General features: G+C 41.3%; 1 protein-coding gene across 1 annotated transcript in view; it reads left to right on the top strand.

Annotated features, from left to right (window-relative positions):
• The window catches only part of CNTRL (centriolin), an 84,529-nt gene extending 58,041 nt beyond the window's left edge, over positions 1-26,488 (top strand). The window contains exons 25-45 of the mRNA XM_082656611.1: positions 287-600; positions 2,073-2,278; positions 4,191-4,383; positions 6,995-7,125; positions 7,262-7,402; positions 7,506-7,632; positions 8,396-8,560; positions 9,331-9,490; positions 10,891-11,006; positions 11,085-11,302; positions 13,695-13,852; positions 15,006-15,079; positions 17,164-17,352; positions 17,792-18,017; positions 19,341-19,546; positions 20,515-20,655; positions 22,287-22,559; positions 22,736-22,798; positions 23,944-24,150; positions 25,790-25,873; positions 26,140-26,488. Coding sequence (XP_082512737.1) covers positions 287-600; positions 2,073-2,278; positions 4,191-4,383; positions 6,995-7,125; positions 7,262-7,402; positions 7,506-7,632; positions 8,396-8,560; positions 9,331-9,490; positions 10,891-11,006; positions 11,085-11,302; positions 13,695-13,852; positions 15,006-15,079; positions 17,164-17,352; positions 17,792-18,017; positions 19,341-19,546; positions 20,515-20,655; positions 22,287-22,559; positions 22,736-22,798; positions 23,944-24,150; positions 25,790-25,846 — 3,365 coding nt within the window. The 3' untranslated portion in view covers positions 25,847-25,873; positions 26,140-26,488. The remainder of the gene's footprint in view (positions 1-286; positions 601-2,072; positions 2,279-4,190; positions 4,384-6,994; positions 7,126-7,261; positions 7,403-7,505; positions 7,633-8,395; positions 8,561-9,330; positions 9,491-10,890; positions 11,007-11,084; positions 11,303-13,694; positions 13,853-15,005; positions 15,080-17,163; positions 17,353-17,791; positions 18,018-19,340; positions 19,547-20,514; positions 20,656-22,286; positions 22,560-22,735; positions 22,799-23,943; positions 24,151-25,789; positions 25,874-26,139) is intronic.
• Positions 26,489-26,690: the final 202 nt, after the last annotated feature.

The raw sequence follows: 26,690 nt of genomic DNA, 5'->3' as shown, positions 1-26,690 counted from the left end.
GAGAAAGCCCGCTCACAGCAACGAAGACCCAATGCAACCAAAAATAAATTTTAAATTAAAAAAAATAAAGTTCATTCATTTAAAAAAAAAAGAAAAACTCAAGTTCACCTGGTGAAAATAATTTGCATCCCTGTTTGATCCACTTTTCAAAACTGCTTTTGACCTTTTTTACAGAATTTTATTTTCACATCTCTGGTATCTTGGCCTAAACACTGCTGTTCTCTACTGAACATGTTTACCTAGTGAGCCATGGGAATAAAACGCTCTTCTGTTTTTTTGTTTCAAGATGCAGACAGTGGAGGAGATAGCCAGGAAGAGAGTGAGCTGGATGACCAAGAGGACCGCCCATTTGTGCCTCCTCCTGGATACATGATGTATACCGTGTTTCCCGATGGTTCTCCTGTACCCCAGGGCATGGCCCTGTATGCACCACCTCCTCCCTTGCCCAACAACAGCCAACCTCTCACCCCTGGCACTGTTGTTTATGGCCCGCCTCCCGCTGGGGCCCCCATCGTATATGGGCCTCCACCCCCCAACTTCTCCATCCCCGTCATCCCAGTGGGCGTGCTGCACTGCAATGTCCCGGAGCACCATAACTTAGTAAGTGGAAAGACACAAGACCCCTGTCCACACTGCTTCCATGGGAGACTGAGTAAGGTTATATACTTAATGAGTCGACCTACTTATGCATGGATTATACCCCAAAAGTGTGTTTGTAAGGCTGATGTTTAGAACTGAGCAAGCATCCTCTTATTAAAACACTGTTCTGGACAGGAGTTAGGGTACCAGGCCATTCTACGAACGTGGTTTAACCATTTTATAACAAAAATGCTTTCAGTCCAGAAAATAGCCATTTTTAGAAAGCTTTTTATATATTTTTCTATTGACCAGTACTATATTAATGTGTATGTATAGGCATGTTCACATACTAGTGCCTGTACCTGTGCATACACATATTATGTGTGCTTGTGTACAAACACATGTAAGAGCAGCGTACAGTAAGGTTTTGGTGGGGGTTATCTCTGGGTGGTGAAATTAATGATTATTCTTTCTTTCTTTTCATAGTTCTTATTGTGCGCATAATTTTGTGTCCTGTTTTTCCCACTTAATGTTACAAGCATTTTCCCCATGGTTTTACAAGCGTTTTTAAGCAGTATTTTAATGACTGCATAACATTTCTTTATTTGTAGGCTGTGTAGTTCATTTAACTGTGTATAAATTTTTACTGTATTTCATATTTTCCTCTAGGCTAAATTCTAAGAAATGATTACTTCCTAATCACTAGCTTCCTTTATAACTTTTTTGTTTTAAAGAAATAAAATGCATTACAAGGGCCTCCTTCAAACTTAAGGCACCTGGAGCTCTTTATTTTTTCCTTTTCCTCTCAGCGGATTGAGAGGAAGATAAAGGACTAGGATACCTGGGTGCCAAGCCACCAGCCCCATTTTAGTAGGTCAGACTAGTTTCAGAGGGACTGTGGATGTTTACATGGTTAAAAATGGTAGTTACTCGTGTCATTCTGCAGTTTTTTCAGTGCACACTGTTTTTATAGCAATTCTGTTGGTTCTTTTACCCTCCACCAGTACCCGGCTGTTCCTGTAGTTTCCCGGGTGTGCCTTTATACCTCCCTACATTTGCACATTATTTCTTCAGCGTAGTCGTTTCCTATTTCATTTATTCTTCAAAACCAGGCAGAACACCACTTCCTCTAGGCATCCTTCTCAGCCAACTCCTCTCCCATGTGCGCAGAGGAGGGAGAGACCTCTGTCTGTGTCTTCTGCTAGATGCTGAACTCTGGAGCCAGACATTATCCGCAGGAGGTGCTTGGTGACTATTTATCAGCCATAGCTGGACTGATGGAAGAGTCATAAGATCTGTTGGTCCGTCAATTTCATCTATGGCACGTGAAGAAATTGGCTTGACTTAATTTTTCTTTTCATACTGAAGTCTTAGAAGCTACCACTATTATCAGGTCAAAGATACCACTTTAATCACTGTTAATTTCAGTTTTTGGCAGGAGGAAGGGGAAACATCATGTGATATTTCAGTATTGCATTTCTTTCTTTGCTCAGGAGAATGAAGTTTCTAGATTGGAAGATATAATACAGCATTTAAAATCAAAGAAACAGGAACAGTGGATGAGAGTATCCAAGCGGCAGTGTGAGAAAGAAATAGAAGAACCGCATCATAATATTGATGATCTTTTGCAAGAGAAGAGAGGCTTAGAGCACGAAGTAGAAGAATTGCATAGAACCGTTCAGAAACGGCAACAGCGAAAGTAATTATTAGCCATTTTATCTTTATAACTCGGATGAATATGATATTAGTTCATTAAGCTAACCTAAATCAGTGTTGTCCAGTAGAACTTTCTGTGATCTTGGGAATGTTCTAGATCAGTATTATCCAAAACAGTAGCCTTAGCCACATGTGGCTATTGAGTACTTGAAATGTAGCTAATAGAACTGAGGAACAGAGTTAATTTAATAGCCACGTGGAGATTAGCATATGGGACAGTAGAAGTCTAAGTTCTTTTGGCCAGTAATCCATATCAGCTCCTCTTGTAGTCCCTCTTGGAGAATGGCACAACCACCACCCCTCCCCAGTTACCCTGGCTGAAAACATGCTGGGTGTCCTCAACACCTGCCTTTCCCTCACTCCCCCAGGGATCCAGCTGCTCTCCAAGTCCTACTGACTCTGTACACAAAGAGCTCTCAAACTGGTCCCCTTCTTTCGTCTCCACTGCCCTGGCCTTTAGTCATCCTCATCCTAGGTCAGGCCTTCCAGGTCTAGTGTCTTTCTCTCCATCCCACCCTCAACATGGCTGCAGACCTAACTGTGCACGCTGCCCTGTGTCTCTCGTTCCCACCAGCATACATACTGCCCTGCAAGATCTGAACCCTACCTCTCTTTTTTATCCTTCTCTCCCACACGGTACTTACTCTGGCCCTACACTTTGCTGTGGTTTCCCCGAGCACCACATTTTCTCCTGCCTCCCCACCTCTGCACATGCTGTCCTTTGCCTGAAATGGCTTCCCGACCTGCCCTCCACCTAACTCCAGTGTGTCTTTCCAGATGAAGGTTAGGGATCCCCTCTGACAGAAGAGCTTTCTCATCTCAGGCTCCCACAGTTTGGAGTTGGCAACCTTGGGCGTAGTGTTGTTCAGACCATGTTGTAAGATACCCAGAAGGGCAGTAGCGGGGCCTCCCTCTCTGTGCCCCAGCATCTGGCATAGGGTCCGTTAGCTAATGCTTGTATCTGCTGCATGGGTCAGTTATGTAGAAGCCCATCTTCTGCACTAGACCATGAATTATGACAGTTCCCCAGTTTTTGTCCCTTAAGCCAGACTGGCCCAGGTACCAGGGTTGCGGGGAGACCTGTGGAGTACATAGAGGTGAGTGAGATATGGTCTCTGCCTTCTAGGAGCAAACGCAAGAGTGACTGATAGACCTGGCAGGGAAAACCAAGGGTCATACCGAGAGAAGGTTGGGACTAGATGTTTGAAGGCTTGGGGGACGGTTATTTCATTTTTGTAGGTGTATATGGGGGAGGTGAAGTTTTTTGAGGGGGGTGTAGTGCAGTGGGAGAACCACTTCTTTTCCTAGTTATAAATGTATAATAAATGATCATTTTAGGGAATTTGGATAACACAAAAATGTCCAAAGAAGAATTAATCTGTTAATATGTGGTTGAATTTATTTTCATGTTTTTCTGTCAATGATAGTCCCGTTTTCAAATAATTTTGACTTTAACCTTGAGTTACCAAGTCCTGTGTTACGCTTTCTGATTTGTCAAATATCGTCACCATAATTTTACTCTAGTAGAAACTTAGGATAGTTTTGAGGGAATGGATGATTATTGAGGCAGTGGTTTGTTTTATTTTTATACCACAGAAGAACTGAAGTATCAGCATTGTCTTGACCAAGTGCTGATGAAAAAATAATCTTTATATTTAAAAGGACAAAACAACTGCCTCATACATTATACATATTATCCACTTATTGTCAACAGTATGCCATGTTGAGTAAAAAGGTAAGCATAGATATTGAACTTAATCAGATGTAGCTGTCTGTCCAGTTCCTTCTCATATAAAATTAGAAAATCATTGTGCATCTTTTTATCACTAGGCTACAAGTATCTATATTGTCACATTTAAAATCTCTTGATGAGTGTGTATATATGATTTTTTTAGAGACTTCATTGATGGAAATGTTGAGAGTCTTATGAATGAACTAGAAATAGAAAAATCACTCAGGCACCATGAAGATATTGTAGATGAAATTGAGTGCATCGAGAAGACCCTCCTGAAACGTCGAGCAGAGCTCAGGGAGGCTGACCGACTGCTGGCGGAAGCTGAGAGTGAACTTTCACACACAACCGAGAAAGTATGTGCTGCTGTGCTTGGGGTGAGACGGCTTGCTGGCTTGCTGTCGGCGGCGGCAGGAAGGGTTAGAAAGAAAACGTGAAGAGCACAGTGGTCCAAGCCAGTCTGTGCTCTGCTAGTTAAGGAGCTGTGAGGATTTGGGCAAGTTGCTTAAGTCCCCGAGCTTTGCTTTCCTCCTGTGTAAATTCAGGCTAAGAAAACCTAGGCTGTTCGGTATGAATTAAATGAAGTATAATTAACCTAGATTGTACTAATTAACCTAGACTATACTAATTATGCTAGAATTAACCTAGTATAATTCAGTATGAATTAAATGCAATAGCATATTTAAAGCTCCTGAAAGTCATTTAGTTCCTAACACACCCCACCTCCGTATCCTATCTGTGTCTTTTGAAAATTATTCGGGCTGTGATATCTGTGTTTATTAAATAGGCCAATCTTATATTCTTATAACAATGGACCTCACAAGACTCTTATTCTTACTTTGTTCTCCAAGTTGATAGTAATATAAAATCAAATATTTTTGGGCCTGAGGTAGTATTCTTAAGACTGAAACACAGAGAAAGTTGGGGAAGAAAAGGAACAGCCTTTTATGAGCCCCTGCTATGGCCACACATTGGCTATTTTATAAATACCACTTCATTTAACCTTCCTGGCAGCGTTGTAAGATGGTCATTAGCCCAGTTCGCACATGTAGCTCAGAGGCTGGTCTAGCCCAGGGTCATACAGCTAAAGTTCTGACTCACCAAGAGAGCTTTAGATGGGAATTCCAGGGTTAAAATCAAAGGTCCCGAATCCATATGGGGCACATCAGGAACTACTATTTTTATATTGTTATTTCAACATGGATCAATTTAAATGAATAGAAATCTATTACCCAGGAACTGAAATGAAGGATTTATTAAAGAAATTCTGTGAGTGATGGCTTTGATAAGAATGGAAAAGTTTCCTTATCTCTTTCCAGGTGATCAGTTCCCTCTTCTGTCACATGTTAGATTACTGTGAGAGAATAGGTGTGAGCAGGACCAGAGAAAAATGTATCACTGGTGTATAAAAGAAAATTGCTGAGACTAGTAGTTGGCAGAGATAGTAAGTGAACCGAGACTAATAAACTCTTCCTCCTTCATCCTCCCAAAATGACTCAGGGAAGCAGCTTGCTAAAAGGGAAGAGGAAAGGAGAAAGTGCTGCATTTTGTAAGGAATGTGCCAGACTTGTTAAAACCTGACATACAAGGGATAAAAAACTACTTAGAGACGTGGCTGGCTTTCTGTAGTGTATAGTGAGTTCTTTCCAATGCTTTGCTGATGAATCTAGTAGAAACCAGCTATCCGAAGTGGAAAGAAGTGTGGTGAAATATCTTGCTCTCTGGGAACTGGCCAAACCCTCTTGCATCCACATGGGGTATTTACTAGACGAGCTTCACATACAGATGCCTCTGACTTGAGTGCAACTGCAACACGGAGTGTTTTGGCAGAAGAGTGAGTCACTGCTCAACCAAGTACAAACCATACTCTGTTTTTGGACCTCTCGTGACATTATGTTAAGCCTCTTATTTGAGACAGAAAAAGAAACCAAGGTGACAAAAAAAAAAAAATGATGTTTTTGCCAAATCATATATAGGAAGATTTTGAAATACTTCAAAAGTATTAAATATTTGTGTTTCTTAGCCATAATTAAATCATCCTTAGATTAATGGGGTTTTACTTAACAAGATAATATCTAGAGTAAAGGAAGAATCTTTATGTGGAGGGATTATTGGTAGAATCACTTCCTTGCCACTTAATTGGGTAGATATTTGTTTGTTTTTTCACTTTTTTCTTCTCTTTTTTAAATTTCTTGTTTTCCTTTAATTTCTTTTTTTTTTTTGGCGGTACGTGGGCCTCTCACTGTTGTGGCCTCTCCCGTTGCGGAGCACAGGCTCTGGACGCGCAGGCCTAGCGGCCATGCACACGGGCCCAGCCGCTCCACGGCATGTGGGATCTTCTCGGACCGGGGCACGAACCCGTGTCTCCTGCATCGGCAGGCGGACTCTCAACCACTGCGCCACCAGGGAAGCCCTAATTTCTTCTTTTCCTGTTTTTTTGGTGGTTGTTTTGGGGTAGATATTTTTAAGTGAAAAAAATAGCATATAATAATATTACAGATTATTTTTAAATAAAATATCATCCACCATCTCACCACCCTCAGATGACTATTTTTGTTTTTGCATAGCCTTTCTGTCTTTGTTGACAAGATAGTTTTCTATAGTTGCTCTTACAGTGCTTAAACCATTTAAAATTTTATTTTCAGCCAACATTTTATCATTAACATTCTTCTATGTTACCACATTGTCATTATTTTAAAGACTGCACAGTATTCCATTGTGCTGATGCATTATCGCTTACTGAATCGATTGTTTGTCAAGTCTTATATTATTTCAGTATACAATGAGCATTTTTGTGTAATAGTTCTTCTGCATTCTTTTTTGAGAATTGGAGAGTCTAAGTGAGTGAACATTTTTATCAGTCTTTCTGTATTGTCTTGTTTTCCAAGAGCTGAGCCAATTTACGATACCAGTAGCCGTGAGAGAGTATTGTAACTGAATTGGTTTTAATGACAGTTTCTTTTCTAGACAAAAGATGCTGTTGAAAAGTTCACTGATGCCAAAAGAAATTTATTGCAAACTGAGAAAGATGCTGAGGAGTTAGAAAGGAGAGCTCAGGAAACTGCTGTTAACCTTGTCAAAGCCGATCAGCAGCTCAGGTAGGTGGACTCCCTCAGCCACTGATGTACTCGGTGAGATGAATGAGAAGTTTGATTCTAAGTGGACAATAATTGCTCTATGATAAATGCACGTCAAGCCTAAGGAGTCTGGGGGAAATAAAGAGATGTGTTTTAGATTGCTCCAGGCTGACACAAAGGATTTGGAGCAGCACAAAATTCAGCAAGAAGAAATCTTGAAAGAGATAAACAAAGTTGTTGCAGCAAAAGACTCAGACTTCCAGTGTCTAAACAAGAAGAAGGAAAAACTGACTGAAGAGTAAGTACGGCCTCTGCAGGCCTGCAAGGGGCTTGTGCTGGAAGGCGGCTCTTGGGGCTCTGTCTCCCTTCCAATTTGCTCCAGTACTGCTGGTGCTTTGTAGGCTGCAGAAGCTGCAAAAAGACATCGAGACCGCAGAACGCACTGAGGATCATCACCTGCAGGTGCTTAAAGAGTCGGAGACCCTCCTGCAGGCCCGCAGAGCAGAGCTGGAAAAGCTGAGAAGCCAGGTAGGGCAGCAGACACCTCGAAAACCAGTTCATGCTGCTTGGAAACCTATTATAAAAAGTAATACATGTTTGATTGTAGAAAAGACTGGAAAATACATAATAAAGTATAAAGCATAAATGAGGCTATATATCTTAGTGCTTAAGAATAGAGTCCAACCCAAATTTGAATCTCAACTCAGTACGATATATTATTGAATAAGTGAGTCTCAAAACACAATATGCTCTGAGATCATTTATGTTAAATGTGTTTATGTATACTTGTGTTTGAATTTTTAGTCTATACCAAAGTACAAACATGGTCATCTGATAAGGGGGGGATTGTGAATATTTTCTATTCCTTTTGCATGTCTGCATTTTCTGCTTTTCTGTAACTAAATATGTATTGCCCTTAAAATTATAAGTTTTAAATTTACAAAATGAATAAATTTTTTAAATCCTTGCCTAACTTCCATTGCCAAGGTGGTTGCCAATTGGAATAAAATATAGATATGAAAGTTCTTTGAAAACCATATCCTGAAGGACAATCATTATTATCATATTGTTGTTTTTGCTGTGATTTAAGTGTTTTTACCTATGTGAGCTCAAGGCCTTTATTAGGCATTTTATGCCTGCAGCCCCCCAGCCTGGCCTTCCTGACTCTTGCAGCTAGGATTGTGAGAATTAGACTACCTCCTTATTTCCCCACACAACCTTTAGCTGGACTAAATATTCTCCATCTCAGCACTTTGTCAGGCTTTGCATTCTTTACTTTTCTTTAATGCAGGTAACAGGTCAGCAGCAGGAGATGGCTGTCTTGGACAGACAGTTGGGGCATAAAAAGGAGGAGCTGCATCTACTCCAGGGAAGCATGGTCCAGGCCAGAGCTGACCTCCAGGAAGCGCTGAGACTGGGAGAAACTGAAGTAGCTGAGAAGTGCAGTCACATCAGGGTACATTTTTCAATAGTTTTTCTTAAGAGTCCTAGTATAGTCCTGTAGATTTATTTTGAGATATTTTCATTGGTTTCCCCCTAAAATGCACATTTAAATTCCTGCATCTTGCCTCTGTAACGAGCTTGGTGTTGTGCTATCTATCCATGCTGTGGCTGCCGTGCATAGCTCTCCCCCTGTGTTGTTTTCTGGACATGCCCAAGGTTTTATGCCTCTGTGCCTTTCTCATTCTGTTTCTTCTCTAGGAATTCCCTTTCTGGGAATGTCCAGATCTGACCCAGCTTCCATGGTCCAGCTTCATGCCACTGAGAAGACTTCCCCAACTTTTCCTTTACCCTGGAAGGAGTTTCTCTCGATTCTGAGTTTGGTAGCACTCTGCACATTTCCTAGGGCACCGTAGCCTTTCGTGATCATGTTTCTGTTCCCTGCCTTATTTCCCCACCAGGTGCTAAGCCCCTTGAGGGCAGGAGATGTGTCCGAGTCAGCCTTTTTTCTCTGCAACACATTGCTTTGCTCATAGTAAATATTGCATATAAATTTTAAATGAAGATAACGTGTTACTTTTTTACTTCTATTATACTAAAATATGTTAGTGTAAAATATAGTGCTGTTCTTGACGTAAAACTCAGACATGAGCTTGTTTCCAAATGAGAATTTCTATGAAATGAGACAGTTAATAACAGAACTGATTTTAAAGTAATTTCTATTCATAACTTGGTGAAGGTGGGTTGACTTTTTTCTTTTCTTTTCTTTTCTTTTTCCTTGCACAGGAACTAAAATCTCTTCTGGAAGAACTGAGTTTTCAGAAGGGAGAACTGAATGTCCAGATTAGTGAGAAAAAAGATCAACTTTCACTTATAAAGCAGGAAATTGAAAAAGAGGAAGAAAATCTCCAGGTAGTTTTAGGGCAAATGTCTAAACATAAAACTGGTAAGTTTAAAGTTTAACCTTATTTCTAATCAAAGAAAAGCAGATTATAAAAGGAATATGATATTTTCTGCCACTCAAATTGACTAAAAGCAAAATAATCATCTTCATTGCTGACCAGGGTGTGATGAAAGAAGAGCACTTACAGGCTGTTGATTGAAGTATAAAATGGAACAACCTCCCAGTGTCTTAAGACTATTAAACTCACACCTGTTAAACCGGGTAGCCCATTTCCGGTTATCTAGAGAGGGCAAGCGTTTATGTACATCGCAGCAATATTTATTTTATTTCTCTCTCTTTTTTTTTTTAAGAAGTAAGCCTTTATTTCCTAGTTTTACAAATTAAGTTGACTGAGTCAGTTACTTGCAACAGAAATTGTAATGACAAAATTTGGAAACAAATGACTAATTTAAAAACCATATTTTGGGCTTCCCTGGTGGCATAGTAGTTAAGAATGCACCTGCCAATGCAGGGGACACGGGTTCGAGCCCTGGTCCAGGAAGATCCCCCATGCCGCGCAGCAACCAAGCCCATGCACCACAACTACTGGGCCTGCACTCCAGAGCCCGCGAGCCACAACTCCTGAAGCCCGGGTGCCTAGAGCCCGTGCTCTGCAGCAAGAGAAGCCACCGCAATGAGAAGCCCGCACACCGCAACCAAGAGTAGCCCCCGCTCACTGCAACTAGAGAAAGCCCACGCACAGCAACAAAGACCCAATGCAGCCAAAAATAAATAAATAAAATAAATAAATTTGTTTTAAAAACATATTTTAACATTTAATGACATGTAAAAATGCTGATGAAAGAAGAGTGAAAAAATAGATAAAAACTGAATATTGATTGTAGTCCCAATTTATTTTAAAATATATATATGTGTGTGTGTCTATTCGTGTGCGTGCAGTCCTGGTAGGGAATACATCAAAATGCTATTGCAGTAGTGATTGTCTTTGGATGGTAGGATAATGATGGGTTTTCATTTTTTTCTTTTATACTTTTTTCAAATTTTCTATAATGAACAAATATTTTTATAATCAGATAAAAGTAGTTAATATTTAAAAGTCTATATTTCAAAGGACAAAAGAATTGTTATATAAATGTCAGCTGATATATTTTAAAGTTTTTCCTATTTTGATTTAAATTCTTTTAGGTAGGGTAAGTACTTTTTAGAACTAGGTCTCTGTTGAATGTTTTTGTTTAAATGTTTATAACAAATTAGTGTTTAGCAATACTTTTAAAGGCTTTTTACATTCAGAATATAATTAATTAGCTCCATTAACTCAGCACAACAAATATATTTTTATTATCTTTTGTTTCTTGTATCAGCCAGTAACATTATTTTCTGTTTCATTTTGTAAATGTTTCCACATTCATTTAATAGCCTGGACCATGCTTTGTTTCTGTTAGAACTAAAGAATATTCTGGACATGTTGCAACTTGAAAACAATGAGCTGCAAGGTTTGAAGCTACAACATGACCAAAAGGTGTCTGAGTTAGAGAAGGCTCAGGTTGAAGTGCTAGAGGTAATAAAGCTGTTTTACCAGTAGTGAACCGCGGTCTTTCTCAGTTTGCATGGTTGACTTCTCTTTTATCTGCTTTAGGAGAAACTGGAGTTGGACAGTTTGCAGCAGACAGCCCTGCGACAGAAAGGGGAAATGGAGTGGCAGAAGCAGCTCTTGGAGAGGGACAAACGAGAAATTGAGCGAATAACTGCTGAGACCCGAGCACTGCAGTTGTGTGTTGAGTCTTTGTGCAAACAAAAGGAAGATCTCGAAGAGAAATGTGATGGCTGGGAGAAGAAGTTGGCACAAACCAAACGGTGAGAGCAGGAACAAGTAAGCTTGTAAGATCCCATCTGGAAGGCTAAAGCATTATTAACACACTATTCAAAAAATTGGAAAATTGAGAAAAGGCAAAAAAATACAAAATACGCCACAAACTCAGTATCACAATACAATACACCAATAGCATTTTTGGGTGAATTCTCCTTTTAGGTTTTTTTTTTTTCCCCAAAAGCATTTTTTAAAATAACTTGTTGTGATTTCTTTTTTTAATAAAAGAATATATGCTTGTTCGTGTGTAGGAAGACCCAATCTTAACCCATTGTTAAGATTCAGTTCTCCTCAAATTGATCTATAGATTCAAAACAATCACAGTCAAAATCCCAACAGGTTTTTTAAATAGAAATTGGCCATCTGATTCTAAAATTCATACTGAAATGCAGAGGACCTAGAATAGAATCTAAAACTTTTTAGATATGACACCAAAACAACTTTGAAAAAGAACAAAAGTTTAGGGCTAATACTATGTGATTTCAAGACAGTATACAGCTATGGTAATCAAAACACTGTGGTGTTGGTATAAAGATAGACAAAAAGGTCAAAGGAACAGAACAGAAGTCTGCAAGTAAACTCACAAATATATGCACAACTGATTTTGACAAAGATGCAAAGTAGAGAAAAGATGGTGTTTTCAAAACTGTTGCTAAAAGCACTACGTATCCAAAACCAAATAAATGAACCTTGATCTATACCTCACACTACATATAAAAATAAACAAACATAAATGTAAACCAAAATATAAAACTTGTAGAGAAAACATAGGGGGAAAAAAATCTTTGTGGCCGTGGGTTAGGCAAAAATTCCTTAGATAAGACGCTGAAAGCATGATCCATAAAAGAGTAAATTGATAAAATTGGACCTCATCAAAATTTAAAACTTCTGTTTCTCAAAAGACACTGTTGAGATAATGAACAGACATGTCACAGACTGCGAGAGAAATCCTGGCAACCATGTATCTGATAAAGGACGTGTACCCAGGATATAATGAACTCTCAAAACTCAGTAATTAGAAAATGAAGAACCCAATTTTTCAAATGGGCAAGAGATTTGAAATTTTATTTAAGAAAATATATGGATGGCAGATAAGCACATGAAAAGATGCTTGGTATCATTAACCATTAGGGAAATGCAAATTAAAACCACAATTAGATATCATTACACACCTAATAGAATAGCTAAGATTAAACACTGACCATATCAAATGCTAGCGAGGAACTTTCATACACAATTGATGGGAGTATAAAATGTTAGTAAGACCTCTTTGGAAAATAGTTTGGCAGTTACTTAAAAATGCAAGCAGACACCTAGCAGAAGATCTAGCTTTCTCACACCTAGAGGTGAAAGCATGTGTCCATACAAAAACTGTACACTGATGTTCATAGCGGCTTTATTTGCAGTAGCCAAAACTGGAAACAACCTAAATGCCCATCAGCTGGTGAATGGATTAGCAAATTATAGTATAGCCATACCATAGAATACTACTCAGCAATAAAAAGCAATGGAGGATTGATACAGACAAATTCATGGATGAATCTCAAAGTAACTATGCTTACTGAAAGAAGCCAGACAAAAACCAGTCCATAGTATATGATTCCATTCGTGTAAAGGAATGCATGCTCATACATATCTTTTTTGGGTAAATCCTATTATACATACAGTGTGTTTCCTGCATTTTCACTTATCAGAAGTTAGTGATCCATTTTAATCACGTTTTTTTTAATTAATTTATTTTTTGGCTGCGTTGGGTCTTCATTGCTGCGCGCAGGCTTTCTCTAGTTGTGGCAAGTGGGGGCTACTCTTCGTTGTGGTGCGCGGGCTTCTCATTGCAGTTGCTCCTCTTGTTGCAGAGCACGGGCTTTAGCCACATGGGCTCAGTAGCTGTGGCTCAAGGGCTGTAGAGCACAGGCTCGGTAGTTGTGGCGCACGGGCTTAGCTGCTCCGCAGCATGTGGGATCTTCCCAGACCAGGGCTCGAACCCGTGTTCCCTGCATTGGCAGGTGGATTCTTAACCACTGTGCCACCAGGGAAGTCCTTAATCACATTTTTGGAATTACAAGTGCTATCCGTGTTATCCCTGATTTTTATAAAACCTCGGTTTAGCAAGTCACTTTTTGAAATGATAAACATTTCCAAATGTTCTATTTGGAAAGCTGAAAATAAGATTTCTTTTGAAAATGAGTTGAAGAGCCTTACATTTTGTTAATATTTAATAACATTTAGTAATTTGGTAAATTATTAATATTTATTTATTAATATCATCCAGACTCCACAACTACATTGTGAAATATAACACTATTCCTTAGTTGTCGCTTGTGTGTGCTTAGACATTTTGTATTTGACAGTCTAACTTATTCTCCATTTGTATTGTAGGGTTTTAGCAGCTACAGAGGAGAATAGCAGAACAAAGCAATCAGACTTAGAAAAGTTGGAAGTGGATGTCAGAAAACTGCAGCAGGAGCTAGACCAACTAAACAGAAACAAACTCTCACTGCATAAAGACATCGCAGCCATGCAGCAGCAGCTCCAGGGTATGAGGCAGCACAACAGGAGAGATGGGACTTTCTTCCTTTTGCTAGATTCTTTATTTAATTGTTTGCTGTCGTATTACAGAAATAATTCATGCTACAGGGCATGGGGCTTCTTTTAGAAGTGAGAAAAATGTTCTAAAATTAGGTATGGTGGTGGTTGTACAACTCTGTGAACTTACGGAAAGCCATGAAATTGTATACTTTAAATGGGTGGAAAATGCATGGTATGAGAATTACATCTCAGTAAAGCTATTTTTTAAAAAAACTAATTCATATTCTTTAGAGAACAATTTAAAAACATAGCAAAATGACAAAATAAAAATTACTATTCGCCTCACTCCTCAGAGATAATTTCTATTATCAATTTAGTAAATATCCCTCCAGATTTTTCCTTGGGGCGTGTGTGTGTGTGTGTGTGTGTGTGTGTGTGTGTGTGTGTGTGTGTAGATTTAAAAACAAAGATGCAAATAACATCTTAATTACCAACTCTTTATAAAGCCTCATGATTGTTTATTTATAAGTTACTAAGTAATCCTAGCCAGCAGTATACTGTTGAGCACTTACTGTGTCCTGGACATGATGCACGTGTTTCATATGCATTTTATCACTTAATCCTTATAACATTTTTATGAGGTAGAAACTATTATTTCACCCATTTACAGATAAAGCAACTTAAGCCTAGTTTCCTTGCGACTTGCCTAAGCGAGAAGTGACTTGCTCAAGCTTACACAGCTAGTAAGTGACAAAACCAGTACAGATATAAAATTTATTCCCAAACTGTCTTCCTGAAAGGTTGTACCAAATTTATATTTTTATCAGCAATGTGGAAGATACCTGTTTTTAAACCATGCACCTCATCAACATGAGGTATTATTATGTGTAAATTTTCATCGTGAGGTTTTGAACATGTAACATGTCTTTTTTTTTTCTTTTTGAACATGCAAGTCTTTAAAAACGTGGGCTCCAAGTCCAGATCTGGATTGCGCATCATGTACCTCTCTTTTGGCCTTTAATAAGATAGGGTGGCATAGTCATACATTTAACAGAAGAAAGTATAAATTCACTTCTACTCTACTTCTCTGAGTGGACTGATAGGAATCTGGAACATGTATACATAAGTATTTCTTATTTTATGTAAATGTTATTTCTGTAGAAAAACGGGAAGCAGTAAACTCATTACAGGAGGAACTAGCTGATGTCCAAGACCACTTGAACCTAGCAAAACAGGTAAGCCTCACAAAGGTAATCTTCTAGTAGTGTCCTGAAGGCATGCAGATAATTGGTTGAAATAACAAATCAAGTAGGCTGGTTCCTTTTCACATGAGCAGGTCCCTTAGAACCATTTATCAAACACAAATATAAGATATACAAAAATTTTGATGCAGAGCAGTGATTTTCCAGTTTATTTTATCCCTAGAATTCTTTATTCAAACAACGTTTTACTCGAAGCTAATAAGTAAGGTCATGGCTAAAAGAGCCCAACAGTCCCTCAGCAGCCACTCTGGGGGCTTCAGGGACCAGATGGATCATCTCTTACCCATGGCACAGATGAGGCCTGCAAAGGCTGGGCTTAGATTTGATCACTCGTTGAGCTGCAGAATCATGGCCAAATCTGGGCCTTCATCTTGTCAGGTGTTGAATAGAGCAGATTCTTTTTTTTTTTTTTAAATTATTTATTTATTTGGCTGCATTGGATCTTTTTTGCTGAGCACGGGCTTTCTCTAGTTGCGGTGAGCAGGGGCTGCTCTTCATTGTGGTGCACGGGCTTCTCATTGTGGTGGCTTCCCTTGTTGCGGAGCATGGGCTCTAGGCGCACGGGCTTCAGTAGTTGTGGCACACGGGCTCAGTAGTTGTGGCTCGTGGGCTCTACAGCGCTGGCTCAGGAGTTGCAGCACACAGGCTTAGTTGCTCTGCGGCGTGTGGGATCTTCCCAGAGCAGGGCTCGAACCCTTGTCCCCTGCATTGGCAGGCAGATTCTCAACCACTGCGCCACCAGGGAAGCCCCTAGAGCAGATTCTTTTTACCCTTGTACTTCTGATCATCTTCTTGAGGTAATTCAGTGTTGTCCTGTGAGATTATTGCCAAAATTTGAATTTCAGAGAAACTCAAGCAAGTTTTGGGCCTCAGTTTCCACTCTGTAAATTACAGGTTAGATTAGACATCTAAATTCTCCTCCTTCTACCTTTAAGATTCTGTGTTTCTAAGATATATAAAACTGAAATTAGGGCTTCCCTGGTGGCACAGTGGTTGAGAGTCCACCTGCTGATGCAGGGAACACGGGTTTGTGCCCTGGTCCGGGAAGATCCCACATGCCACGGAGCGGCTAGGCCCGTGAGCCATGGCCACTGGGCCTGCACGTCCAGAGCCTGTGCTCCGCAACAGGAGAGGCCACAACAGTGAGAGGCCCGCGTACCGCAAAAAAAAAAAAAAAAAACTTAAATTATTCTATTTTTTTTAAGAAGTCTTATACAGGTTCGTAGGAATATTTTCTGTGTTGTTAGAAATATGGTAACTTTTTCTAAAGTGCTTAATTTGGGTTCCTTGAAGAAAGAAGTATTTATTGTTGTCTGAGGTTTTTTTTTTGGCTGTGTTGGGTCTTTGTTGCTGCGCGTGGGCTTTCTCTAGTTGTGGCGAGCGGGGGCTACTCTTCGTTGCGGTGCGTGGGCTTCTCATTGTGGTGGCTTCTCTTGTTGTGGAACATGGGCTCTAGGCACGCTCGGGCTTCAGTAGTTGTGTTGTGTGGGCTCAGTAGTTGTGGCTTGCAGGCTCTAGAGCACAGGCTTAGTAGTTGTGGCGCAGGGGCTTAGTTGCTCCACGGCATGTGGGATCTTCCCGGACCAGGGCTCAAACCCGTGTCCCCTGCATTGGCAGGCGGATTCTTAACCACTGCACCACCAGGGAAGTCCTGTTGTCTGAGTTTTTTAACCTGTATAAATATTTCAAATAGTAACAAAACCATGACTTTAGGTTCATTTTCAGAGTTAAGCCTTATTCACAGCTTTTCTTAATCTTAGCAATCCTGTGAGGTGGGTGTTGTTTACTCCCATCTCAGTGACAAGGCAGCTAAAGCTCGGAGGAACTGAGTCTCTTGCTGAGGTTCTGACATCTCTGTCATCCTAGGTACTAAAAAGAGGGAAGCCAGTGATTAAGTTGAGTTCCAGGTACCTTTGTATGTTTGTTGAAATAATAAAGGATATGGAACTTTTACGCTTTAATTTTGTCAGACTTAGTAGATAGATGTAGCTGTGACACTAGCCACCTGTAATGAAGGTGGCTTTGTCCGTAGTTTCAATTTGTTCTTTCACCTGAAGGACCTGCTCCACACCACCAAGCGTCAGGATGTACTGCTCAGTGAGCAGACCAGGCTCCAGGAGGACATCAGAGAACAAGTAAAGAAGTTGGAAGTCTGCCGAAAAGAAGAGGAAACAAAACAACAACAACTGCAGGTGTTTCAGAATGAAGTTGAAGAAAACAAGGCCAAACTAGCCCAACAGGAAATGGTACCGCACATCTATGACGTTATATAATAGGAAACATTTTATCACTTGTGTGAGCTTTTTTCACCTGGCACAAAGCTGCTGAGAAGTATCCCCCTTGGGACTAGCTTCCCTTACCTGCCCTGTGTGACCAGAGGGGAGTTTACACCAACTCTTTAACTCCCTTGGTATTAATATTACGGGCCATTAAGACCATAGAACAGGCCCGGTAAGGAATCTTGAAGGCCACGTGCCAGTTCCTGCTTGAATCCCCTCCTCACATGCTGGCCAAACAGTTTTCCAGTCCCTACTTGATCACCTTTGTAAAGAGAACTCACTCTCTGTCCCCATGGGCTGTTTTCTACTTTCTGTTGAACTGGAATCTATCTAGTGTCCATGAAGATTCCCTCAGGACACTGGGTATTTGTTATTCTATGACTAACTAAGGTTGTTCTCTATTAAGATGTTTCAGAGACTCCAGAAAGAGAGAGAAAGTGAAGAAGAAAAATTAGAAGCCAGTAGAGTGACACTGAAGGAGCAGCGGCACCAGCTGGAAAAGGAGATAGCAGACCAGCAAAGCAGACTGGAGCAGGTGCTGACCAAGGTGTTGGTGGCTGAAGAGCGCATCAGGACTCTGCAGGAAGAGGAAAGGTGGGGTGAGACCCTGGAGAAGACGCTCTCCCAAACCCGTATGTATTCTGGAACATTGCACTGAGGGCGGGGAAATCTGCTGATTGTCGAGTAAAATGTGTGAAGGAGTCCCAGGCCCCAGCTATAGCCCAGACGGGAGGCACAGGACAAGCACAGTGGGAAGAATGGTCCCTCATTTGATCCTCCCAGCCCTGTGAGAGAAGAGGAAACAGGCTCAGAGGGACAGAGGGAATTTGTCTTTATGGAGATAGGATTTGGTTCCAAGACTGTCAGGTCTTTTTACTTTTACTGTATTGCTTTCTTCGAGAGTGCTGTCTCAAGGGAGTGGAACATTAAGGCAGAGAAGTGCCAAAAGGTGCTCTAGAGGCTTTCTGTAAAGGACATTACTTCTGAGCTTTGGAACAATGATCCATTTCATCTCAATCTAGTAAAAAACCCACAATATTAACAATTCTACTTCTGTCTAAATTTGACATAGCGAATGGTACCAAGATACAGATGTTGGCCTTTGGGTTTGTTTACTCTCTCGAGCCATACATAAATGAAGTTGACATGGGAATCCAGGGTAAATGATCGTTCTCACATCAATAAATGAGTTTTCTTTTTCTTAGGCTTTAGGTTTTAATAATGCTCAGAAAAGGTTGTTCTACCTTGAGTGAACTCAGTGGACTTGGGACCTGAAAGGGTTATTATTCCTTTTTTCCCTGGGAACTCTTGATGCATCCAGACCCAACCATTTCATTAGGAAACTGAAACCTAACAAATACGCCGAGTCTGACCATGCCAGAGGTGTGAGAAGTGAAATCTGGGCGGCGTGTTGCTTTACAGAGGGTGATTAGAAAAATCTGTGTTAAGTATCACTGTTGTGCATAAGCGTTATTTATTGAGTACTCACTGTGTACTAGGTGTTTGCATACACGATTCCCATTAAACACCAGGAAATACGTTTCTTCTGTAGAAAATAAGATGTGTGCCATTCCAAATCCTGTGTTCTTTCCTCTGCGCTGCCTCCCATGAAGGAAGAAATACTGTGTGCCCCCCTTTATTAAAATTAGGTTTATAAAAAACATTTCAGTAGTCTGTTCCATGTTCCCTGCACCTCAGGGTTGGTGCTCTCTGGTCTCAAAGACTCAAAAGGGAAGACAGTTGCTGTCTGTCACTTTGGGATCAGGCCTCTGGGAACAAATTACATCAAGAGGCACCCTTCTCCGGGCCTTTTTCTGGGCCTCTGGTGTGGGTCAGGGGAGATCTGGACGACTGAGTGACAGAGCACAGTGCCTGAGTGGGTGGCATGTCGTTGTGGAGTCTGCCCACGGCCAGCCCAGAGCCTCGGGCTAAACTACCTAAAATGCTCATTTCAGAACGACAGCTTTCAGAGCGGGAACAGCAGTTACTGGAGAAGTCAGGCGAGCTTCTGGCTCTGCGGAAGGAGACGGACTCTGTGAGGGCGGACTTCAGCCTCTTGCGGAACCAGTTCCTGACAGAGAGAAAGCAAGCCGAGAAGCAGGTCGCCGGCCTCAAGGAAGCACTTAAGATCCAGCGGAGTCAGCTGGAGAAGAACCTTCTCGTGAGTATCCGCTGCCCAGGCAGTTTATGAGGAGATGACGCCTTTACGTTTTTAACTAAAATACTTCTTCAAGGTAGAGAAGATAAATTACCTGTCAACCAAGTCCCTAACCCAACTGTGATTTGTGGTGCATTTACGTGTAATTTGTTCCTGAAGCTGATGGTAGATGTTGCCAGAGTCTGGGCTCAGCCCTAGAGGAGCTGTCTGGCTGGCTGGAACGATGGTCGTGTGCACAGACAATGTCAGCACTGAGCAGAGCTCAGCGGTCCAGCCTCCCCAGCAGGGTCGAGGAGGGGGCTGGGGAAGGAACGCCTCTAAAGACATTCTTACCCAGCTGCAGTCTGTGCTCACATGTTTTTCTCATCACGCCCTTTTCGGTCAACGTTAGCTTTAATTAATCATTATCCTGAAACCGGGAAGCTCAACCTACCATGGTTTTATCCCTGGAGATAAACTGTGGGAGGTGACACTCAGATGAGTTCCAAACAGCGTATGGTGGGTGGAGGCCAGTGGGCAGCAACGGGGGCTGTCACAGGAATGGATTTTTCTAACACCCTTTGGAGGAATTAATGTAGCCCTGTTGAATGGTACTTTCCAACCAGGTGTGTTTCCCTAAGGGTGATACACTTACAACCAGTGATGGGCAACATGATTGTAAAGATAGTATGTAGATGTCTAGATTTTAATCCTCCCAGGAACCCTATGATGGTGGCTATAGTTAACATCTTACAGACAAGGGAAAGTAACCTAGTATCAATGGTAATGTTGCAGATCTAGGATTCAGACTCTGGGCTGACAGACTGACCGACCACATGTTTACTCCCAGCTCTACCACAGCTGCTAAAGAAGGCAGGTAGATTATCCCCATTTTATAGCTGAAGCCTAGACGAGAAATGAAGTCACAGAGCTAGTGAGTGCGTAAGCCAGCAACGCACACCTCCAGAGTCATCCTCCTCCTCTGGTGCTAGGAGCAAAAGCAGGAGAACAGCTGCATGCAGAAGGAAATGGCAACCATCGAGCAGGTGGCCCAGGACAACCACGAGCGGGCCAGGCGCCTGATGAAGGAGCTCAGCCAGATGCAGCAGGAGTACGCAGAGCTCAAGAAACAGGTGCGCCCACACCCCAGGGGACTCAGGCAGAGCTATATTTCTTCAGTAGCTCTTTTAAAAGGAGTATTTCTTTGGGAAAGTCGTGAAAAGCTAATTAATCAAATCTGTTTTTCTAGTTTTGAAATGTAGAAATGTACCTCCACAAGAAAAAAAGTATTTGTTCAAAATATACTTTTTTAAAATTAATTTTTGTTGGAGTAGAGTTGCTTTACAATGTTGTGTTAGTTTCTACTGTACAGCAAAGTGAATCAGCCATACATATACATATATCCCCTCTTTTTTGGATTTCCTTCCCATTTAGGTCACCACAGTGCATTAGAGTTCGCTGTGCTAAACAGTAGGTTCTCATTAGTTATCTATTATATACATAGTATCAATAGTGTCAAAATATACTTTTAAAATGCCCTTAAGTTCAACAAGGTTTTTATGTTAGTTTTTTTTTTTATGTTAGTTTTTGAAAGAAAAATAGCAGCTCTTCAGCATAAAATTTTATCATGTCCCAAAGCACTGTATTGAAATGTTAGATTTTATGTCAGAAACAAGTCTATAAGAGCCAAACCCCTGGGGAAGGAAAAAATGACCCCCGGGAAAACCTTTGATAACCTGTAACGTTGCCAAGCTGAGGGTGGGAAAGCAGTTCACGCTAGATGGAGAGTCTAACCCTAGACCCCCCCTGGTGTCCCTTAGCCATTGGCAGCAGCTGGGCCACCCCAGAGCTCTAGTCTAGTCAGGCTGTTGGGGCCACTCGGTTGACCCTGCTACACCTTGTCCTTTGGATAACCCTATGTGGCCATTCAGTTTCATCTGTGCCTATAGCCACCCACCCCCAGCCCTGACACACACACACACACACAAATAACTTTTATTTAAAGGCCCCCCCAGCCTCTGCAAACTTGGAAGGGCAGTTAGAAGTGGGTATGACTGTAATATCTTCACTAAGCTCTCTATTATGGAGAGAGCCACATAGGGTAGTCTCAGGTCTTAAACACAAACTGTAAAACCTGAGGAAACCTCCAGACTGCCGAAACCACCAGATTCTTCACCCATAAAATGAAAACGTTGGACCAGATCTTTTCTAAGGCCCCTTCCAGCATTAACATTTATAATCTAGATCACTTATGGCTTGTTTAGGTAAATGGCCCTTTTCTCATTTGGGTACCACTAAGGTGCTTTGTATAAATTCTCACCTAGTTCTTGCATTTCGGGATGCAAGGTATTATCTTCATGTTAAATGAGGTAAGACAGGTTCAGAAGTTAGCTAACTTGCCCTAAGTCATACTGGTAATGTTTACTGGAAACGAGATTGGAATCCAGCTCTGTCTAGCTCCAGAGAGACCGACTTCTATAGAGTAATGCACCTTCAAGGAACATGGCACCCATGCTTTTCTAAATGGAAGTTGCTTCAGTCAAATGTCAGTAAAATCGTTTACTTGGTAGCTTGTAGATACTTGGAATAGCTGAAAAATCACAAGTTTTTACCATTCTAATCATAGTAATTAACATTTGTAGGTCTGTAAATACATGACACATGTATTTAAAACATTAAATTTAAATCAGTAACAATAACAGTTCAATTCCAGGTAAGTCCCAAACTTTACCTAGTAGTTATTTGACTCTCACTCACTCCTTAGATGGAAAACCAAAAAGATTTGGAAAGAAGACAAATGGAAATCAGTGAAGCAATGAGGACACTTAAGTCTGAAGTGAAAGATGAAATCCGAACCAGCCTGAAGAATCTTAACCAGTTTCTTCCAGAACAACCAGCAGATCTGGAAGCTGTTTTGGAAAGGAACAAAAACCTAGAAGGAGAGCTGGAAAGCTTGAAAGAGAACTTTCCATTCCCCGTGAGTGACAGACCATCACCTTTTGAAGAAAAACTGAATTTTTCTCATGTTCACATAATGGTAAGGGTTTATCCTGCTATTCTGTGGACTTCATCAAAAGATAATTTGGTTCCCACCTACCCTAGATAAGCTCAAACACAGAGTTGAGGATGGAAGAGGGTTAGAGGGGGGAAAGGTGGGTCGGTTACTGATGGTGGTGCTTAGAGACTCTCTGTTTCCCTTTCCCTCTGAAAAAGGATGAACACTGGCGTGGAGAAGCACTCCGAGAGAAACTGCGTCACCGTGAAGATCGACTCAAGGTTGCCCTTTTAAAAGAAAAATACAGTATAAGATACTTGGCATATTGAGGAGAGTGGGGGGAATTGCTCTGTTGCAGCTCTCACGGCAGTTTTATAGATTACACGTTCGAAGCTCAGAGAAGGATCTCTTTCTATAGGCAGCTGAAAACAGGTGTCTAGAATAGGTCATTGTTGACCTAAAAATCTGGGGGTTAAGAGTTTAGGTGGGAGTTGGAAAATGAGAGTGAGTTAGATAGAACAAGAGAGGACAGAATGCATCTTTGGAGAACGGCCACTTACAGCGAGGGCTGAGAAGGAGCCATGGGCGGCGGTACCAAGTGAGTGGAGGCCCTTGACATCAAATAGCCTCCAGCCACATGTGACTGTTTAAATGTAAATTCACTTTAATTAAATCAGGTTAAAAATTCAGTTCTTCAGTTACCACATTTCACGTGCTCAAAGGCCACACATGACCAGTGGCTACTACAGTGGGCAGCACAGATATAGAACATTCCCGTCATCACAGAAAGTTCTATGGGACAGCGCTTGCTGTTGACTTTAATAAGAGAATCATTTCAGAGGTACGGTGGGGAAGCCAGAACGTAGTATGGGGTTGAGGATTACATACATTGTGAGAGACTCTGAAGATATCCAGTATAAACCAATCTTCTAAGTCTGGGCAGTAAGGAGAGAGAGATGAGGCAGTCATTTAATGGGGAGGCCAGGGATGCTGAAATCCTAAGTGTTGTGACAGCAGAGAGAACAGGCTGAGTTGAAGGCCCAGTTAATGACAACACAGAGAGTAGCCATCTGGCACCTCCTTTTTTTTTTTTTTTAAAGGACAAGAAGAGGATTTTCAGCAGCCATTCCTATTTTATTATAGTCAGGTTTGCCTATCAAATGTTAAACATGGGCTTTCCTGGTGGCGCAGTGGTTGAGAGTCCGCCTGCCAATGCAGGGGACACGGGTTCGTGCCCCGGTCCGGGAAGATCCCACATGCCGCGGAGCGGCTGGGCCCGTGAGCCATGGCCGCTGAGCCTGCGCATCTCCGCAACGGGAGAGGCCACAACAGTGAGAGGCCCGCGTACCGCAAAAAAAAAAAAAAAGTTAAACATGAGGAAGGTACCCAGTGTTAGTTCTAATATGTTCTACCATAACACTTTCAGGCCCAGCTTCGACACTGTATGTCCAAGCAGGCAGAAGTGTTAAGCAAAGGGAAGCGGCAGACAGAGGGCACTTTACACAGCTTGAGGAGACAAGTGGATGCCTTAGGGGAATTGGTCACCAGCACATCTGTAGATTCCACGTCATCACCCAGTGTGTCTCAGCTGGAGTCTTCCCTTGCAGAGGACTCCCATCTTGGACCAAGCCAGGTAGGAGGAAGCTCTTCACAAGGGGTCTGACTTATACATGGAAAGTACCTGAAAGCTTTGGGGTCCATAATCTTGAGGAGACTCAGAGGATATGAATGCCACCTTCAAATCTCTGAAAAACTTGTCTTAGGAAAGACTTGCTTTTTCATGGTCCCTGGGGAGACTGGAATCAATTGGTTGGTAGAAGAATAAAGAGGATAAGCTGATGATTTAGGCAACAGCCTACGAAACTGGGTGACCTGTCAGGGGTATAGTTAACTCTTCTATAAATGCCTTCCATTTCTGGACGTCCTTATCGTCTACTTGGTCAATATAAAGAGTTTAGGGAATTCTCTGGTGGTCCAGTGGTGAGGACTCTGTACTCTCAGTGCTGCGGGCCCGGTTCGATCCCTGGTTGGGGAACTAAAATCCCATAAGCTGGGACTTCCCTGGTGGTGCAGTGGTTAAGAATCCGCCTGCAGGGGACACGGGTTCGAGCCCTGGTCTGGGAAGACCCCACATGCCGCGAAGCAACTAAGCCCGTGCACCACAACTACTGAGCCCACGTGCCACAACTACTGAAGCCTGCGCGCCTAGAGCCCGTGCTCCACAGCAAGAGAAGCCCGCATACCGCAACAAAGACCCAACGCAGCCAAAAATAAAATAAATTAACAACAACAACAACAAAGTTATAAAATCCCATAAGCTGTGCGGCACAGCCAAAAAAAAAGTTTAGACCTCTGAAACCAACTTGAGTCCCAGTTTAGTCTGTCCATTTGGGAAGATGACTGTGCCAAGTGTTAATCCTCAGCAAAGTTTGAACAGAGTTTGAACTCTTAACTGAGAGTCTATTAGAAAAAAACCCTGGATTTCACAAGTTTTCTATGACTTACGTAAGGTTAATTATTATTTAGAGGAACATAAAATATACTCATGGAATCAGTAAGTAACACAGTATTACTGTCAGAGATGGATAATAGCTACCATCTTGTGTGCCTACTGTGTGTGTGTACTAAACACTTTACATATATTATCTCATTTACATCCTGGGAAATAGGATTTATCCCTCTATATAGATAAGGAAATTGTATAAAATGAAAAATGTCAAGGTCACAGCAAAAGACAAAACCAGGACTTAGAGGCTAATCTTTCTTTACCAGAGTGGTATATTGTATGGTTGAGCCATGAGAACATTCAAGGCCAGTTGCATCTTTAATAGACACACAGCTCGCTCATTAGCAGCAGCGCCAAGATTTGAATGATTACCTTAAAACCTTCCATGGTAGGATCCAAGTCAGATACAGGCCAAAACCATCATGGGCCTCAGGGCAGGCCTTGAGGAACAGTGTGTCAGAGGCACAGAGCATTGAAGAGTAGATGACTCTGGAGGTAAGAGAGCCCAGAATAGTGGGAGATGAGTAGACAGGGGTTTGAGGGCCAGGTTAAACTCTTAGCTCATGGTGGCAGCCAGAAGAGTTCAGGTGCTCTAAATCCAGGAGTAACAGAGGAATGTTTGAGGCACAAGGAGTAGAGGTGAGTTTGTTAGAATTATTTTGGACTCTGGAGTCATAATCTAGGTCTACGTGGGATAAAAGTCTGAACTAGGTTGGAATTAAGAGACTGGCTTCTGAGCCTAATGTTTTCTCTTCCTTCATTTCAGAGCTCCTTCCAAGTTCTACAAGGTCCGTCACAATCACTAGACGGTTACCGACACTGATGCCATTCCCAGCCTCCTGCTCACAGGGTACATGTTACAAAGAGTTCTTTTAACCTGCACTTTCAATTGCAAGATCTTGAATTCTAGTTTATCATACAGTCTTAAGAAAAGTAACTTTCTGACTTTTCTCTTGGATAATATCGTATGGTGGTTCATCTTAAAACATTTTTCCGAAGAGGTACTCAGTATATATTTTACCTGTTAGCCATGATGCTATCATTTAATTGTTAACCTAGTTAAAACCTGTTTTTACTGTTGCAAGAGTTCATCCTGACTTTCTCATCTTGTTGTAGGAAAAGAGTGGCTCAGCCAGATGGAGGAAAACTGTCTTGCAGAAATATGAGGAAATACCTTTTCCACTACCTCACCAACTTCATAATTAGAATGCCACTTGCTTTTTACCATGAACCAGTGAATTCAAATGCTGAAACTCCACTTGGACAATTACCGTCAGGGTTTTTGTAAGTCACCTGTACATATGGGAACAACTGTATACAATTTAAACCAGGGTCCTAGATGGCTAAGGGTTTTTTCACTTTGAAATGCATTATTATAAAACCAATACTGATTTGAATCTATAAACTGGTAAAATCCATAGTTAGGAAGGTTAAAAAAAATGTACTTAAGCCCCTCTTCATTAACAGTGCCAAGTTATTTTTGGATTTTGTTTAAAATCTGTATTCATATAAAAATAAAAGACAAAGTAAATTTGGGTCTGACAGATTCTGACTTTACACTTCACATATCTACAGTTAAACCATAAAATTTTTACCTAAATTTCAGTCTTTCAAGTGATTTTCCATCTCTGCCTGCAGGTTGAAATATGTTGTACCTATCAATGAAT

The sequence above is a fragment of the Grampus griseus genome, assembly GCF_964374135.1.
Source record: "Grampus griseus genome assembly, chromosome: 6".
Classification (NCBI taxonomy): Eukaryota; Metazoa; Chordata; class Mammalia; order Artiodactyla; family Delphinidae; genus Grampus; species Grampus griseus.
Note: the sequence above shows the minus strand (reverse complement) of the source record. Positions and strands in the feature narration are given on the sequence as shown.